This window comes from Gymnoscopelus microlampas (assembly GCF_963454915.1).
Source record: "Gymnoscopelus microlampas genome assembly, chromosome: 9".
Classification (NCBI taxonomy): domain Eukaryota; kingdom Metazoa; phylum Chordata; class Actinopteri; order Myctophiformes; family Myctophidae; genus Gymnoscopelus; species Gymnoscopelus microlampas.
Genome location: NC_139946.1, coordinates 26,801,651 through 26,822,192, shown reverse-complemented (window position 1 = coordinate 26,822,192; position 20,542 = coordinate 26,801,651). Strand labels below are relative to the sequence as shown.

Genomic DNA, 20,542 nt, shown 5'->3' with positions numbered 1-20,542 from the left:
ACTTGGCACCAACACTGGTCAACGGTCTGCCATCATAATAGCCACACCAGGGGCCACAGGCGCACCAATGCTCTGTGTTTGTTCCTATTGGCTGGGGTTTAAAAAGCCATAACTCCAGTTCCCAGCATGCTACCGGCTCTAAACTTGGTGGGTGGTCTTACGGGATAAGGAATCCAGCGGTAAAGACCGTAAGTCAATCCGATCACCGGAAGTGGGTGAAATTGCAATGTGTCAGCAGCTCTGATCATTTCTTTGCCCCTACCTCCGGAAACAAACCCTATACGCCCAATATAGGCATGTCACTATGACTCAGAGATAACCATGAAGAAACCCAGGTTGTACAGAGCCAGAGATCCGACCACTATGCCCATGAATGGTCATGTGCATATGGGACCAACTTCATCTGTTGCTGTTCCATTAGTGAAGAACCTGAAGTAGTGATGTCAGAAAGTAGGTCTCAAAACCACACACAAACAAAGTGGATTCTGTCAATATATAAAAAACGAGTCCTGGGACTTATTTCTGGCCTATTTCTCCACTGGAGGCGATGGCAGCAGTCGTATTACACTGACATTGGTGATCTATTGATTCATGTTGCGTTTGAACTTCCATTAAGGCTAATGACACAGCCAGAGATCACAGCCAGAGATGCACTTTCAAAACCTATATATATATATATATATATATATATATATATATATATATATATATATATATATATATATATATATATAGGCAGAATCTACTGTTAGTATATTTTGATATCAATACTTTTATACTTTGACTTAAGAAAGATTTTGAATGCAGAACTTCTACTTGTAACATAGTATGTTTACACTGTGGTATTGCCATTTTACTTAAGTCCAAACTTCTTCCACCACTGCTATTAATATCTGAAAACCAGTGTTGAAAAATGACAACAGTACTTTATATTGTATGGTGTTTAGTGAATAATGACAGCCTTGACCTTACCATTGACCTTATTATTGTGTAAGGCTGAGTAGTAACATCAAGTTGATTAAAGTTTGACTCTTGTGTGATAAATACACTTAAATTCAGACGTTTATATTGAAGCAGTATCAGTCCTTACAATTAAATGTTGCACCGTAGGTATGAGTGTACATTTGAGGGATGGGCAATGGTGTCAGTTTGGAGGTAAAGCAAGAGAATGTCTGTCTGTCTGTGTGGGTCTATGTGTGTGTGTCCCAAATGTTACAGCAGATCTAAATGTGTATGAGCACTTGAACCCTAGCATCCCTATTCTGGGGGAAACATCCCCGGAAAATAGCCAATCTACAAGCTCACAACATTTCGCAAAGGAGCAGACCATGTACAGAGCCGACCCCGCACCCCGGTCAAGTTCACTAAGTATAGAGGATTTTAGTGGTCAACCTAATTTCTTAGAAAGGTCAGATAACCAATCATTGGCTCTGTAATTACTGGCCTTTCAACATCAGGCTCTCGTCACTTTCTCCCTTGGGGCCCAAAGACAATCATCTGTTGCATCATTTTATACTGTAGCAATCAGTGGGCGAATGTAATGAAGTACATTTACTCAAGTAGAACTTTACTGGAGTATTTACATTTTTGATATTTAAAACTTCTACTCCACTACATTTCAGAGGCAAATATTGCACTTTTTACTCCACTAGGCCTACAATTATTTGACAGCCTTAGTTACCAGTTTTAGATTATTAATACAACACGTGCATTAAGCGCTATTTTATACTTCAGCTTTTTGAAAATAGCTGATCTACAAGCTCACAAGGCGTTGCATCGCAATGAATGGTGAGCTTGTAGATCAACTATTTAGATTTTTTTTAACATTTTAGAACTTCAAGTATATTATGATGCCAATACTTTGGTACTTCTCACATCCTACCACTCAAACAGAGAGCGTCTCCTTCCCAAACCCCAATGGTTCTAATCAGCCCCCCGCCCACAGGAGTGGCCCAATTCACTCACAACTTGCTACAAAAATCGCTCATGAAAAACTATATTATCTCCTACATTCCATTTTCCACCTTCACATCTGTCTCCTTCTCTAATAATCAAAAAGTGCTATATATTTCATCTCGCACTTTACTTCCGGATGGTTCGTTTTGCACCTTCTTTGCCACATCCGTCACGGGACAGAAACAAGCCCTGCCGTGCTCTATGGAAAACAGCCCAAAAGCGCGCCCAAATGAGCCCAAAATCGCTTACACACAAAGCAGACCTGGCACCCCATTTCAACGTCACAGCAACATGCAGCCAATCAGCGTCGACGGCAACGCAGCCTACGCCAATCATGTGTGACAGATCTACAAGCTATGGGGCAGAGACGCCGTGTGCCATGCACCGTATCTTAGCAACAACGAAAGCGCTCACTCTCATTGGTCGTGTCACGCTAAGAGCAGTTCCCAGACAATGGCATCTCAGAGAGCTTGCTGTAGTGTTTATATATCTATGGCTGTAGCCATCAGAGTCAGTCGCAGCGACGACGGACAGGGCGCTGTGATAGTTGGCATGTAGCTAACGCTAACGTGGTTGTCATGCCTGCAGCGGCTGTGCAATCACTTTGTCAACAATGCACGTTCGTGCGGTAACTGTTATTATTGCTGCTCCGTTAGTCCATTGTAGATGGTGTATGTTGTGTGTGTCTTCTGGTGTAGCTCCACAGCAACTCCAGTTACTAACGTAATGGCAGGACCGCCCCGTGCAACGCACGTTTAGGCTGCATTATGGTCATGTAGTAATTTCAGATCATTTCGGTCCGATTAGGGCAGTGTCTACCCCCCCCCCCCCCCCCCCCCCCCAAAATAATCATATTTGAACTGGGGACCCCCCCAATTTTGTTTGACTCCGTTCCACAAGTCAATATTGTGAAAATAGCAGATCTACAAGCTCACAACGCCTCACGTTGAGAGGCGTTGTAAGCTTGTAGATCGGCTATTTTCAACATGTTTGCCTCTTTCTTAAATGATTTGACAATGTGGCCAATGTTTTATAGTATAGTTTGTTGACTACTTTTGTTGCAGTAATGGTCTTTTCCTTTACTTTAGCTTTTTTATTGTCTCCGCCAGGCCGAAAGGGATGGCGCGAAAGTATGTTTTACCCCCTGTCCGTCCGACGGTCTGTGGATAGCTAATATCCCGCATCGTTGGCTTGATCGCAGCGCAACTGTGCACACACACTCCCTGGATGCCAATTCAGAACCTCTGCCCCATTTCTTTCACATGGGTGGCCCTGTTATAGTGCCACCAGGAGGCCGCTTTTTGCAAAACACATTTTCTCACAGTACTGCTACATATTTTGTCCTAACATCACGCAAATCGATACACAGTATCTCTATAGTCATTAAAAAAAAAACGGTCTTTCAGATTTTTCATTTTCCATCCTGATTGACTAAAAATGGCTTCCAAAGTTTCCAGGACTGCTCCGTTTTGACCAAAATGCCTCAAATTATGAACACAGCATGCACTTTCCGTGCAACTTTGCACCCACATTCCCACTATGCCGAGCAAGAAATTCCACTTGAGATTTTTCTAATCAGCCTCATGGTGGCGCTATAACAGTCCGATTTGTGTTTTTACCTATACCTGCACCAATCTGTGTACAACTTTGTATGTGCACTCTCTAGAGGTCAAGGAAAAACCTTTCCCCTGCATTTCTCACATCTACCTTTTATAGCTCCACCAGGAGGCCGCCTTATGTACAACATATTTCTTTACATTACTCCTTCCGATTTTATCTACATTTCACGCAAATCGGTACACATGATCTCTATAGTCATGTGATCAAGACGGATCTGTTTAATCTTTCATATTCCATCCCGATTGGCTAAGATTCACATCTAAAGTTTGCACAAAATGCCGCAAATCATGAATGCAGCGTCCGATTGTGGTCAACTTTGCACGCACATTCACACATGTTGAGGAACAAGTGCTACCATTTTAACATTGGCCTGTGGGGGGTCCCCACCGACTCTACCTGGCCCTTAGGTGGGCCCCACCTAGGCAATTCTATGTGGGGCCGAGGTGGGTCTTAACTGCGATGCCCATGCGGGCTATAAGTCGCTTCTACCTGGCCCTTAGGTGGGCCCCAACTAGCCACGTTTATGTGGGACCAAGGCGGCTCCTAACTGGGTTTGCCCATGCAGGCTTTAACTGGGTTCTACCTGGGCCCTAGGTGTACCCTAACCAACCAGAGTGCAGTGCCCATCGCTCCAAATGTTGTGACGTCAGGGCTCTCAATACTGCACATTGGTGGAGGAGGAGGGCCCGCAGGGCGCCCGCACACATCGCTGAACCAATGGTAGCCCACGGATGTTTCCTCTGGAGATTTAAAATCTGCCCCTCTATGCCACATATCATCCGCGCTACAGGGTCTTCACTGACCAAGCCACGGCCCCACTGGCCCTCATGACGCTATGCCACTTATATGCGCTGCCAAGTGGCCGCGGGCTAGACGCGAGGCCCTGCGTAGCAGGGCCGAGCTTCTAGTTTGAACAATTAAAGGGAGCCTCTGTACACTCGAAACTGCAATTCTTTATATATATCTATGACAGTATATAAAAGTTCATGGTATCATCACTTGATTGATGAATGTGTCACACCTGTGCCAAAATGTTTCAGTGACAAAACTCATGGGAGTTGCTGTCCTACAATTACGTATACTACAAAAACTAAAGGAAACAAGTGTCCACTGAGACCGGAAACACAAAAAAAGTGAATATATACAAACGGAAAACAATAGACAAAATGCAATACAATGCAGACATCAGGCAGTAGTCATCATAAAGCAAAGAGCAAATGTAATCTACAGTATTGTGATTTATTTATAGTACAACACTCATATCAAGGTTATAGACATTGGGTATGGATCCAGTACACATTGTGACACATTCATCAATCAAGTGATGACACCCTGAACCTTTTAAATACTGTCATATTCACTGATTACTTTATGCTTGAAGAAAGTCTATGACCGAAAGCTTGCTATATATATATAAAAAAAAAAAAAATCTGATTTTGTACAGTTTTTTGAGTGTGTGGAGGCTCCCTTTAATTGTTCATTTGGTTTCCCTTTGGCTCCAGCACCTCACCCAAGTCTACAGGCAGATGAGCTGTGTTTTTTTCCCCCACTATTTTGTACTTCTCACATTTGAAAATCACATTTTGTCACATGTTGAATGCCAGGCCTTTTACTATTTTTTTTATTGTGGTATTGATACTTTTAAGTATAACATCTGAGTACTTCTTCCTCCACTGGTGGTAGGAACTAATGATCACTCCAATGCTTGTGCCTACCTGCTATAGTATACAGGTCATTCATTCGCTACCTGTCGTGATCATATCTTGGATATGACAGCCTTTGTAGGTAAAGGTTATGCTGTGTTCATACTAGCGGCATTTTCCCCCTTGATCCCATGACTGTAGACTTACTGTACTGCTGTAAGAATTGAAATGTGTCTGTGATGTGTTGGTTATTGTTGTTCACTTGAACAGATTACATCGCGGACATTGAGTGACCGTGGCTGAAAGTATGTTTGCACAACAGAGCAAAAGCTGCGATTGGTTTCAAAGTTATGTGCTGTCCGTGTCGCAGATGCTGAGTGACGGTGGTCGACACAGTATGTTGGACGCAGCTACTGTAGGTTATTGAGATTGGAGGATATAAGTGCTGAAGAGCTGGACAACACTCTGAGAGAGGATTTTACGGCAACTCATTCAAAGGTGGCTGAGTCATGCACACTTAGATTAATTTGGATGGGCAGTGTAAATAACTTGCACTGAGAAGATAATACAAACTGCGTCATACTCCCGACCTGTGGGAGGCAGCAATGTGCCGTAAGGCATCCAGTGTGGTGGAAACTACATGAAGAAGAAGTGTGCAAAAATGTGATGCAATACTGAGCTTTCATACAAATTGTACAATGTGTATGCACATTGAAAGTGTTGAAAGGCCATAGTACTGTGCAATATTTGTACCAACTGTGGACCCGGTTGGATTACTGGTGTGCTGTGAGACCCGGCCCAAAGCCCCTCTCCACTCCATGGCCCTTGCCATGGGTTTAGAAGGATGTGAAATGCCAGTTTGCCTGGACTACTGTATATGGTAATAACGGCCTGTAGTTCTGTTATATTGGTTAAAAAATGGCAATGATATTTTATCTGAATTCCTCATCTCAAAATGTATTTGGAAGTCTGCCTGAAAAAAAATATATACATTTGTACAAAGTGTCTTTCCACGCTGCTTCGAACAGTCAGTCGAGTATGCGGACATTATGCAAGAGCCAATTACAAACAAAACCTATGAGATTCACCTCACCACAATATTCATGGTATTCATGGATTTGATGTGCAATATCTGTTGGTGCCGCGAGAGAAAGACAATGAAATGTCACTTTGCATTAATTGTGCCTCGATTTCGGCCAAAGTAAACAGAGATGACATTTTGTGGTATCTGCTGGCTACAGAGTGACTGCTGCGATGAGGTTGAAAGGTCGCACTGCATTTTCAAGACTGTTCCGCCGATGCATGATTATTATCTGTGTCATTACTTATTTTACCACACTGCTAATGTTGTTTTACAGCTGTTAACATTTATAAATTCCTTCAAATGTCCAGGTTTTTGCGCGTATCACAGTCATGTACCATTAAAGCATACGTATTTACAATGCACGTTCAATGTTCTGTTTGGAAACACACTCTGAGAGGTGTATTTCCATCCCGAACCCCGGAACGTGTATTATTCATTATACTCTGCCCTGCGCTCCCTCGCTCAAAGCAGAGCTCGCTGCACTGAGCCGAACGGATGTACTGCAAATAAAGTTCCAACAATGAAATGCAGAAAAAGTACCAGTGTTTTCATCTTGGTGACTAATGAGAAGCAGAGTGTATTGTCTGCAAACTGCACTTATGTGTCCATCGCAAATAAATGTTCTTTAGACCTGCAGGCCCATATCAACACTGCAAAGCACAAGACAACTGTGCGAGGTGAGAGCTCTTATGCTAATTAAATTGACTGAATATTTGGACAACCTAGGAGAGAAGAAGATATGGTGGTTTGAAGAATGGGCTACCTCTCTTTTTCTAAGATAAGCGTAAGACTTGAGAGATATTTTGTATTGTTACAAAGCTAAAAATTCATACAGAAGTCAAGAGGCATACTTTAAATCAGTGGTTCTCACACTTTTTTATTTCAAGGGCTCGCACTTTATTTCAAGGACCCCATAAGGGTCTATTTGGTTACATGTGTACACTCAGAGTTACAGACCTGTAAAGGGTCCATTTGGAACCCTGAGGGTCCCTGCATCCTAGGGGTGTGCCGATATATCGTCCCGCGATATATCGCGATACGTTTTCGTGACGATATGTATCGTTTTGGGGAAAAAAATATTGTTTATTTATATATATATATGTATTTTTTATTTTTTTTTGCAATAATAATAATACAAAAACAGAAGTATTTGTTTGCATTTGCTCCCCCCCCCCCCCCCCCCGTATATTTTCATAAGCTTTTTTTCCCCCCCATATATTTTCATAATAAAAAAGTGCCATATATCGTATCGTATCGATGTCGTGAGCCCAGTATCGCATCGTATTATGAAATTTGTGTATCGGCACACCCCTACTGCATCCCACTTTTGAGAACCACTGCTTTAAATGAATACATAACTGATATTGAGCATATTTGAGTAAATTTAGGAGTGTGTGACAGATTTCTTTGTTATATAGAGGTTATTTTGATATCTGAATTTTCTATTTAAACAGTGGAGAAATTTATAAATATATAGATATAGATGGATGGATAGGCCGGGTAGAGTGTTTTTTTGGGGATTCAGAATATGGTCATCCTACTCATGGTGGCGCTATAACAGGCCGCTTGACATTGCGGCCTATAACTATATAACTATACCTATATTTGTTCCCCTGGATTCCTTGGATCATGAAGCAACTCCCCATATAGGCCACATCCATTCTGTTTTCTTCACAACACAAAAACAATTAGGCACAAAGGGTCTCGTGACAATGACCATCAAACAGGTTTTAATACTTCATACTGTATACTCTTTGCCTGTAATTGCCTTCACAAATAAAAAAAATCACACCCAGTGTGAAGTGGGTGGTGTGGTCATCACAGTGGCCATCACTTTTCTTTGAAGCTCACTTAAAAAAAAGTCCTATTTATAGGTTGTTAATTTCATCATGTGTCTCGCTAGCCAACCACAGTGCTGAATAGAGTCAGCCAATCACAGTGCAGCTAGCGTTGCAATAGAGTCAGCCAATCACAATGCAGCTACCCCTGGCCACACATTGTGGGTGGAAGGGGTGTACAATGGGTGGCCAATCACAGTGCAGGGTTAGTGGAGTACAATGGGTGGCCAATCATAGTGCAGCAAATGTCAATGTCCCAACCTCACATATAGGGGCGGCTACACCGCCCAAAAATAAATAAAAAAGCCCTGTAATTGACTTTGATTGATTGATTGAATACTTTATTAGACAGAAATAAAACAGCACAAGGTTAGCCTGGGACCAGACGAATCTCCCAGTGCAAAAAAAAAATGCATGTTTCGTGGAAATCATATGCTGTGTTCATAATTTGAGGCATTTTGTTCAAAACGGACCTATCCTGCAAACTGTGGAAGCCAATGTTAGTCAAATGAAGGATGGAATATGGAAAATCCGACAGATCCGTGTTGATCACATGACTATAGAGATACCGATTTGCGTGATGTTTGGACAAAATCTGTAGGAGTAATAGCAAAAAAAAATGTTTTGCTAAAGTTGGCCTCCTGGTGGCTCTATAATCTGGCCAATCTGAAAAATATGGGTCAGAGGTTCGGCTTTGGCATCCAGAGAGTGTGTGCGCAGTTTTGCAGCGACCCGGCCAACAGTGCGGGAGATTAGCTGTTCACAGACGGACGGACGGACGGACAGGGTGCAAATCATAGACCATGACTTTCGGCCGGGCGGAGACAATAACACCAAAAGGGGGGGAAAAAAAACTGTAGGCAGTGAATGCCATCACCTTTCTATGGGAGAAGTGAGTTTACCTCCCCTTTTGGTCTCCTAACATGCAATCGTACCAAAATTGGAATTGCATTTTGAGGGACCTCTATAGAGCCCACCTCCAACACTGTTTTCACTTTTGCCCATAGGGGAACTCAAACGGTTGCACCGTCTATTGTACAAACTGTATTTCCCCCCGCACCTTCTTGTGTCAGGACTGCTGCACTTCACGACTGAGACAGCCCTGGGTAGGCAGCCAAGCCTGGCGGAGATCTACACTCATGACCAAGGGCACTTTTCTAGCATTCATTAAAATAAGTTCCGGATTGTAGCTTTAAATAAGGCCAATTGCTTAGAATCAGTCAAGTGTTAACGAGGGAGGCATTCAATATGTCACATGTTCAATTTGTAGCATGTTATCCAAGACCTCCTGCAGGCCAGTTAGATGTTACCATGGGAGCCACCCTGGTGGTGTTAGAATGAATGCAATTAGGTCTGACTCTGAGCCGTCTCATAATGCAGGGTTACATATACTGTAGATATCTTCCTATAATTCCACAAACCTCTGAGCCCAAACCTGTGAGCCCAAAAATTGACCGGTTCTCCTCAGTGCCTGGAGCTATTGATCTCAAATTGCGCACAGCCATTGACCATTACCATGTGCATGTGACTGCGAAGCCCGTTTTTCGATATCACTAAATCTCAGCTGTTTATTCACATTTTTATGTCAAAAATTGTTCTGCCCGGTTCTCCTCAGTGCCTGGAGCTATTGGTCTCAAATTGCACACAGCCATTGACCATTACCATGTGCATGTGACTGCGAAGCCCGTTTTTCGATATCACTAAATCTCAGCTGTTTATTTGCATTTTTATGTCAAAGAATGTCGCCATACTTACGCTGGCTGCTCAAACTGCGCATGCGTCGCATCTACAGCCCCACAGCGTTACACTGTTGCACTCACAGAACGTGCTTCCCCCAAGTTACCTGTGTGTGTGTGTGTGTGTGTGTGTGTGTGTGTGTGTGTGTGTGTGTGTTGCGGGGGGGCGGCCCTGGCCGCATGAGGATGTACCGTGTGTGTGTGTGTGTGTGTGTGTGTGTGTGTGTGTGTGTGTGTGTGTGTGTGTGTGTGTGTGTGTGTGTGTGTGTGTGTGTGTGTGTGTGTGTGTGCGCTCGCACGGCGCGACAGGACGTGCAATAACCCCACGTTTGCAACTACTTTCGCCTGCGCACTGGTCTAGTAGATATAACTTTGTCATCAGGCGGCCGGAACCCACGGCGTAACTCACGAGCACCGGTGCTCCTCCAAAATGATTCCCCTCAGAATAATTTGTAGTAATTTGTTTAGTTTGGTATAATCGTTTTGTTTCTTTTGGTATAATGATCTTTTGGTATATCCATCTTTTCTAACTCGTAGCGCGACTATGCTGACTAGTGAGACCAAACTAATTAATTCACATTTCGGGGAACAAAAACAATGAACCCACTACCAGAACCCACAACCGGAACCATATTATTTGTTTTCTTTAGTAGGCGTGGCCTAGACCGTATCGGACCGGAAAATGTATTGTCAATAATTTCTCTTCCCCCCAAAACATCCCTAAGGGCGCGCTCCCACCAAAACATGGTCGGCTAGCGTTAAACGCAGGTTGTGCGCGGCCACAGTTTTTTGCAGCCAGCGGATTCTAAAAAACGGGAGTGACGCACCTGTCACTCACTTTCAGGACCCTCCCCGTAGCCCGCACTGCCTTCTGCCTTGAGCACAATTGTGCTTCCTGAGTCTTGGGACGGTCCGCTTTCAACTCACTCGATTGGACAGAGGGGGAAAATCAGCTCCTGCCTCCAGCAGTTTTATGCTTCAAATGGACAAGTCGTATAAACGTAAGGTCTGCGCGACAAGCGGAAAGATCCACTCTTGCACAAATCCACGCATTTACATTGACAAAGCATTGGCAGATTCTGCCCCATAGGTAAAATAAAAGTGCGGTGGGAGCGCGCCCTAAAGAAGCTTTACAGTACATTTTAGTATTCCATGTCCCATGAATTATGCATACATTTGATCCTCCAGAATGTGGGAAATTACACTAGTGTCCACATAAAATCCATACCAAATGCACCGCAACAAAAACAACAAGCCTGTCACTTCCTCACTGACAGGACGGGTTACAGGGGAGCATTTTGAATCAATGTAACTGCATACCTCCTCATTGAATACACCGATTGGTGTTCGGTGTGTGATGTAACACCTCGTCTGAGTTGCTGCGGGAAACCAGAGGGTTTTCAGAGTGTGATACTTGTTTGCCTAAAGAGCAGATTTTAGCTCTAAAACTTTATCATGAATGTTCTGCAGATATGCATAGGATAGGAAAATACCAGGATTTTCACAGATAAGCTTCAGAAAGACATCATCACCACCTGTCCTCTGTACAGACCTCCTTCAGAGGACGGCCTCTTCCAAGTGGGACCAGAGACATTGGCGTGGCTTTGCGACACTGAGCTGGACATATGACGATGATACACGAAAGAAGAGAAGAAGAAAGACATTTGGGATGCAGTGGCCTAAAGGTTAGGGGAGTGCAATTGTAACCGAAAGGTGCCCGGTTTGATCCCCAGACGAGCAGAAAATAATCTTGGTGGGGAAGTGAATGGCCAGCACTCACTTCACCCCAATACTGCTGAAGTGCCTTTGAGCAAGGCACTGCATTGAATTGCTCCAGTGGAGGTGCTCAGTGGCCAACAGTATACGACTGTGGTTGTAGTGGGCAGCTCACAGGTTTTAATGTTTGTGTGTGAGTGTGCAGGGGGTTGCTGTAAAAGAGCACTAATGCTCAGCACCTTCCCAGGGTAAATAGAATAAACATGATTTTTAGGGGACTGGTTCTTTAACCACTTACACCCTATATACTTAGTAGACCGGAGTCCCCAAGGGCTCTATATAAGGCCCCTTCCTGTTTTCGGTCTACACCAAATCTCTTCGGCAGAAATAGACAATCGACAGGCACACAACGCATCGCAATGTAACATGTTCTGAGCTTGTAGATCGGCTATTCTTGCCGAATGTTTGCAGCCAGAATAGGGACACTAGGGTTCATGTATTTAATGAATAGACCCTTCAGAAAAATGCGATTATACGATTGTATAATTTACCGCATAATCAGCCAAATGACGCAGATTATGCAGGTTTTTTGCATATTTCAGCACAAACTTCCCACATATTCTGAAACTTTTTGCATATTTCTGCATATTTTGCAAGTTCCCGCATATTACACCACATACAATCACATAAAACCCTGCATATTTCGCAACTTTTCGCATATTTTGCGTAATTTGCAACTTTCCGTATATTTCCCGACTTTTCACATATTTCGCAACTTGTCGCAGATTTGGCAACTTTCTGCATATTTTTCAACTTCCCGCAATTTCACCGCATAAAATCACATAAAACCCCCGCATATTTCATTGCAAAATCAAGGATTTTAGCCTGCATAATCAAGATTTTTTGCCCGCGTTTTTCTGGAGGGTCTAAATGAACATGCTTTTCATTCTGCATGAGACCAGATAGAAATCCCTCACCCTGCAACAAGGGTTATGCAAAGCCATTTTGCATTTAACTCACCCTCAATATGTCTGAATAAATATAAAACGTTAGAGGCATTGCAGATGTTGCAGTCTTCCCATAATAAAACTATTACAACCCTGCTTCCAGGTTGGTGTTTCCCTAATGTCAAAGACGTCCAAATCAAACTCATTTTCACTTTTACCCTCAGAAGGTATTGCTCATGGCAGCTCATTTTAATGGGATCATGGTAACCTTACATGTGGTTTGAAGGCAATTATTCAAATGTTTGGTGGATGAGGGTTAATTACATTTTTGAATGAGTCTTATAATTGAAGGTCAGCAACAGTTAACTGTTATGACTGTTGGTGTAAAGCAACACTGGACCTCTACGTTTCACATATACACATATACTGTACAGACTATCTCTGTGGCTGTTCTAAAACCTAAAATAAAGACTAAAGGTAACTGGCATTCTCTTTGGGCTTTAAATTGAACTGCCCTTGGACTCATACTCCCGTTAAATCAGCATAGCATTCATCTTTTATTCATGCTTTGGTTTTACTTTTGAAATGTAAAGTGTTTTATAACATATTTTTCAATATCTGCTAATAAAGAATGGGTGTACCCATTTTTGTTAGAATTTCAAGCTACATTGTGTAGTGTACTTAATGCATACAGTAAGTGGTCATTGAGGGAATTCAAAAAGCAATCGTGCATGATAACAATAACGGGTAAACTAAAATGTAGATTCCACACTGTGAACAGATCCGTGGACCCCACTACAACCCTTTATTCCATGTATCTGTCTCTTATTCTCTCGAACCACAGCTGCACACAGCTGACTCACAATCACATTAATACAGCTCTTGAGAGTTAAGTAGTTTTGTAAACCATTGAGCACAGGTTCTTTTCTTTGAAATGCTGTTGAATCTGATTAAAGTCAGAGCCGAGTACTATTCAATTCATGAATTAAGATGAATGGTCAAGGCCATGCAGTCTTACTAGTATTCCATTCAATGAGCATATAGAAGTCTCCCAATGATATTAGTCTGGCAAATGGCAGATTCAGGACACACTCACTTCTACACATTTTTGTGACAACAATGCACATTTTGCTGACTTATCTCAAGTTGGCAATGCAGCAAACCAGACCCCACTATGCAAGGATAAAATATAAGATAACTAACCCCATTGGATAATTTTATCCTTCACAACACTCTTGCTTCGACACATTCACATTACATTCCTCAGCAAATGCATTGGTTTACTTTACATAAACCCAGGGTTTGATTTGCTGGGGGGGTGGGGGGGGGGGGGGGTGACTCCATGCTTCCCTGCTTCTGGTCAAACTGAATTATTAAATACCGGTACTTGCATTTCCTTTTGTGAAATGAGCATCTGATATGTTTGATATTTATGTTTGATAATAATGAATTAAATATTGACCCAACTTTTGGGTAATTTTCTTTCATAATTGTTGATGTTTTTTTGCCAAAAATAGCTAAAATAGCATATGTACAAGTATACACGTTACATCGCAACACACTGTGAGATTGTAGTTCCACTATTTTCAGTATGTCTTACACAAAATTATAAAATGCCCCAACCTCTGTTTTTTTGTTTTGTTTTTTGTTTTGTTTTACAAATCAAACCATGCATACAGCAGCAGCATACTGTATCAACGGTAAAGATAATTGTACACACTCATTTGTACATGTGGTACCTGTGTAGTTCATTAGGTATACAGTACATTCATAGCACCATAATGTGTTGGATGAAAGTAGCTGTCATATGGCATACAAACATGCTTGTCATCTCATCCTTATGTAACAGGGAATGACCTGTGTCACTGGAAGCAGAAAATCTGTGATGTTCTCTTGTTTTAGGCAGTTTGTTGCTTTAATTAGATGTGACTGTAGGAGTATAGGGAGACGGCAAGGTGAGTGTAGTGATGTGGAACCACATGCAACACAGGTCAGGTCTCCAAACACAATGGGCGAAAAATAAGAAAATACGTTGTTGTTGATGTTGTTGTTATTGTTATCACTGTGCATGTTTGGCTCCCCCTCTCCCCCCACCCCTCTCTCTCCCTTCTAAACTCCTCTTTATTCCTGTGAAAGAGTTTTTCTTTGCCACCTTTACTGGATTAAGGCTCTTTAGTGGATTAGAGCCCACAAGTGTTCGCAGCCAACCCATCTGACCTCTTAACATTGCAGCCAAATCAATGCGTTCTCCCAGCTTCTTCATTTTAATGATAAATCAAATAGAATCTTATTTTGATAAACCCATAATGTGTGTCAAACCCAGTATTACAGTGATAACACTATATTTTTGATGGTGTTTTGTCATTAGAATCTTAGTGTTTTGCTAATGATTTGGGGCCCTGGTTGAGAATCACCGCTGTAGAGTCTCTCTCTACTCTCAACCTGCTCTATATGTGTCTTGAGATACTTTGTTATGATTTGGCACTATATAAATGAAATGTATTGATTGATTGTTTCATTGATAAATCTCTCATGTGAGCTATTTACACCCAGATCAGATTTTCATTCATGCCGTTTGTTCATGAATGTTTCTCACACTCAGTTCATACATGTGATTTATAACAATAGTGATTCTCTCTCCTTTGCAGGCTGACCATAAACGCAGAATGTAATCTCCAGCTTCATAACTTTCCTATGGATGAGCACTCCTGTCCACTCATATTCTCCAGCTGTAAGTATGCTATGACCATTACGGTTCCTTTTACTCTGTCACTTCCACCCTGATACTTAAGATATGATTGCGAACACAGCGGAAGGAGGCGCGCCACGCAAGTGGAGCCTACTATGAAACCGTGCTCGGGTTGTGTCTCTGTGTGTCTGTGTGCAGTATGTGTGCACTGCCTGTGTGCAGCCAAGTAAATGTCCAATATAGACGTACCATACATCAAATGAAAGGTCTTTGAAAACTGAACACACCTGTCAAGGTTGCGTTTAAGCCCGCCCCTTCCCCCGGAAGCCACGCCCCGGAGAAGACTCCTAAAAACTCCCCATTGAAACCCCATGTTAAATGAAAAGTGCCCGAATCGCTCCCAAACTTTTTCTACCCCCCCTAAGTGGGGGTCTACGAACAAATACTTCGGCCTCGGATTTTGGCTCCGCCCCCCGGAAGTGGGTGAAACAGCCACTTCAAACACTTTGTTGAATTGTTCAAAAACATTCAATTTTTTTTTTTGGTGAATTTGTATTTTTCTAAGATGCTCCTTTTAACGCAGAATTCTTTGGTTTTTTATTTTTTTTATTGGTTACTTTCTTTTAAATATTTTTTTTTAATCATTATGTTTTTTGCGTTCGCTTCCCGCGTTTGCGCGTCTTACTTGTATTATTGTATTGCTTTAGACTCTATCCATCCATGTTCCATTTAAGAGAGAGTAAACATCTTACACATACAGTAGTACGCACACACACACACACACACACACACACACACACACACACACACACACACACACACACACACACACACACACACACACACACACACACACACACACACACACACACACACACACACACACGGCTTATATCTATGTTACATATTGGTGTTGGGGACGAAGGTAGAAATTAATGTTTATAATGGTTCGGGTTCGGCCTGCACTTGGGCCTCCTTTTTTGGACCCCCACAAATTTCAGAGCATAGGTGGGGTGAGCTGATGTCTGCATGTCCAATTCAAATCCTCCACACTCTTATTAAGTTAATAATCAGGATTTTAGGCCTTGCTGACAGATGTAAAATTACTTAAAGTACCAAACCGAGACATTTACTGAGACGTTACAGAGTTTTCTTTTGCTGTTTAGTTTGAGTTTGGATCAGTTTAAAATGCTAGAGTGTTTGTTCAGTAAGAGGAGTCTCCCTGTCTCTCAAGCTCTTTAACTCATTCATTGACAGACTTATTTCTGGCTGGGTTTGCCCACTGCCAGCAATTTTTTTTTAACTTTCAACTGGTCCCAGAAAATGTATATTCATTATGATCGCTTGTCCGACCGTTTGTAAACACACACGGTATTGTTGAAGTGGTAAATTGTTGACAGATCTTCTCTGATGAAGATCCCTAGCACGAAATATTTTCAAATGGGTGTCTGCGGCCAAATACATATCAATTTGATGTTCTTGGCATGAAAATGTTTGAGAACGTGCTTGCAATTTTATTTTTTATTTTGTACAGTACCATGCTTATTTGTCAAGTCTTGCTCTGAATGTTGTTCCCTGGCATGTTGTCTTTAGCCCTGTGCTATCAGGCTCCAGCTCAGAGAGCTGTGGCAACATTTGAACATGTTGAATCAGCTGTCACATTTCCTGGCATCATCGCAAATAGAACTGGCAAATGTCAATGACAGTGCTAACAATAGCACATTATTATGCAAATATTATTATTATTAAATATTATACATAACCTCTTCTCAAAAGGACGGCACAAACACTCATTCAGTCCTCAAGTCACACAAGTCGTTCAGACATGTTATTGCCAGCTACGGAACAGAATTAAATCCTTTTTATCATCAGCAGACCTTGAAAATGTAATTCACGCCTTCATTTCATCACGCTTGGACTTCTGTAACTCCTTATACTCTGGCCTCTGTAAAAAAGCTATTTCCCAACTGGTAGAGAATTCAGCAGCCAGACTACTAACCACATTACACCCATCATAGCTGCACGTCACTGGTTACCTGTTAGATTCAGAATAGATGTTAAGATTTTACTGATAACTTTTAAAGCCTGGCAGGGACTGGCCCCCAACTACATCAAAGACTTGCTGCCCCGTTATGAACCTGGGCACAATTCAGCCCTGGCATTTTGGTCCGAACCGGCCCACCACCCCCCGGACCGTTTTGTCAACGGGGGGGGGGGGCTAACTGTTTTAACCCAGCAACCCTGTGTAAATTATGCCACTGCTGGAAAGCATCCCAGCCCAAACGTCAACGTAACCAATATTTGGGCCGCGCGACCCGGAAATGACCGTAATAATCCTAAAACGGGACCAAAAATATATATATATATATATATTTCTTTTGGGTGGCCCACCGGACCACTGGCCCAGCGGCCCACCGGGCATATACCCGGTATGCCAAATGGCCAGTCCGCCCCTGCACATTCCCACTAGGCCGAGGAACAAATGCCACTTAACATGCCACCAGGTGGCCGATTTGGGCAAAACACATTGTTTTATATTACTCCTACAGATTCTGTCCAAAAATCACGCAAATCGGTACACAGTATCTCTATAGTCATGTGATCAAGACAGATGTGTCCAATATTTCATATTCCATCCTAATTGGCTAACATTGGCTTCCAAAGTTTGCAGGAGAGGTCCGTTTTGAACAAAATGCCTCAAAACCTGAACACAGTGGTTGTGGGGGCAGTGCAGCGCCCAGGATCACTGGGATAACAGGGATAAAAAATATATATATAATAAAAAATCTTGAACGCAGCGTGCAATTTCCGTGAATTTTGCTCACACATTCCTACTAGACCCTTTTCACATTGGCCTGTTATAGCGCACCAGCAGGTCTAAAAAGCAAAACATATTTTTGGAACAAAATCATGAAGCAGTGTACGATTGCCGTGAAAGGCCTAAGAAGAAATGGTACCCTTTTCTCAATGGCCAATTATGGTGCCACCAGGAGGCCATAATAACCTACCTGACCTGGCGTAGACCTGTGCTCCGATGAGCACTTTTTCTTGTTAATTAATCAGCTCTTCTGGTAACCAGTCTACATGACCTGGGTTACAAATTGGTAAAACGTACTACAGTATATAGCATACATATGTGACAATGTTATTTTACATCATGCAATCTGAAGCCATTTCTCTTCACTGCTTCAAATCTGCTGTCCATATAGCAGATCTATAAGCTCACAACGCGTTGCAAACTTGTAGATTGGCTATTTTAACTATTTGTCATACTACAAATATATGGAGGGCAAATATATGGAGGGCATAGGTATTTAAAAACAGGGTTGGTGACTGTCAGTAGGACTACTAGGGACTTTTATTGAGTACACCAACAATTTGGGCATGGTTAGAATGCTACAGTACAGTAAGAAACTCTACTTTCTCTCACAAAATGTTGTTTTCAGTGACATATTCCGACTGTCCTCATGGCCACAGTGAGACACTATTGTGAATTTCGCCAGCATACTTTTTATTAACTTGGCAACAGAATAAATAGATCACAACATTGCTATGAATTGTCCATCCTTTCTTTTTGCCAGCATGGGGATTTAAATGTATTGAATCCCCCCGTCATCCCAGCCCATGTGCCATTCCAGCAGACCTCTGTGTTCTCTTTTGTGCCTTCCAGGCTTCTGTAAGTTTGAATGGTTAAAGGCTTGGTTTGACAACAGTCATTCCCAGCTCACACAGAGTCAGACAATACTGTGTGTGTGTCCCCTCTGCTGTCTGACCCCTGCACAGAATGAAAATGCTCTGTCTCTTGCTCCTCAATGCCTTTCACAGCTTGTTCCAAAAAACACAGATTTGTCATGGTTCGATTCATGAAAACATATAAAAAAAATCACACCCAGTGTGAAGTGAGCGGTGCTATTTAAAAACAACAGTGATGGAAGCTCACTTTTTAAAAAAAGTATTTTTTTTGAAGTGAGCGGTGCTATTTATAGGTTATTAATTTCATCATGCGTCTCGCTAGCAAATCACAGTACTGAGCAAAGGGTCTGAATACCAATCAGCTAATCACAGTACAGCGAAAGACACATTTTCACGACGGAAAGTCACGGATGGGTCCCAAACCCACTTATAGGAGCGGCTACACCGCTCAAAAAGACGGGTGGGGGACATTTTCTTAACCACTTAAGCCCTGCTGCATACAGTATACTTCTTTGAACGTCAAATAGCAAAAATAGCTGATTAACAAAATAACAACACAGCCTGATGTGACGTGTTGTGAGCTTATCCTAACCATAACCCTAATTTGAATAAAAAATCATTTTTATTGAAAAATCTTGACAAACTTGGACAAATTTTCCCAAAATAAAATAGGGACGCAGTGGTTAACATACAATTTTCATTAAATTATTATATTGTGATATTATAAAAGATAAATATCAAACATAACAGACAGACATGTATTTAATTCAGTCTGACCAGAAGCTGGGATAAAACAAATCCCCACCAGTCATAACAATTTATTATCAAAGGGGGTGTATATTAAAGGGGTGCATATTAAAAACAAAGCCACCCCCCCACCAGCCACAAGACAAATCCAACCCTGATATTTCAAAGAGCATTTCCTCCTTCATGTCACAATTGTAAATTCATTTGTATTACACTCTGTAGAGGCTGTCAGTAGTGTATTCTTTTTTTTGCATTCTATTTTTGCTCACCGACAGGCTTTGTGATCATAAAGCAATTGACCTCAGGTAAATTGCATAGACCTTGTCTAAATTGTGGCGTGCTTTGTCATTGCCAGCTCATCAGTTGTACAAATGTTTGGGTTCTTAAGCTTGCTAAAAACACCTTCGTTTCTTCCTTTGTTCTACAAAAGGGAATTGTTCTGTGATCCAACATTCATTAATATTCTATTCAGCGCAACTACAGATGTTTTGAGGAACTATTCATAATAATAAAAATAATAATAATTTTGGTCCATAGATGCCCAAATGTCCAAGCTCTATGTTCATATATAATTGAGGATGTGAATGCCAGACAAGCCCAATGATGTTTGTCATTATACAACTGTTAATCCAGACATTTTTATCCAAAACTGTGGTACAAGCTCACACAAATTGCGACAAATAGAATGGATTTTGTGTCCTCAATATGTTAAAATATAACTCAGAGGGGGAAAAAAGTCTTAAGGAATTGTATGAAGTCAGTATTTTGAAAATTCCCTAAATATGATCCTACTGTACCAAAAACACATTTTATGTAAATGACCATACTCGCCTACATTGTTGTGCATGATTCCACCATGCAGTATTTCTTTCC

General features: G+C 41.8%; 1 protein-coding gene across 2 annotated transcripts in view; it reads left to right on the top strand.

Annotated features, from left to right (window-relative positions):
• The window catches only part of gabrg3 (gamma-aminobutyric acid type A receptor subunit gamma3), a gene marked incomplete at both ends in the record, with an annotated part of 140,104 nt that overhangs the window by 84,159 nt on the left and 35,403 nt on the right, over nt 1-20,542 (top strand). For both annotated transcript variants that reach the window (XM_084067849.1, XM_084067850.1), the window contains one exon: nt 15,189-15,271. In XM_084067849.1, coding sequence (XP_083923975.1) covers nt 15,189-15,271 — 83 coding nt within the window. The remainder of the gene's footprint in view (nt 1-15,188; nt 15,272-20,542) is intronic.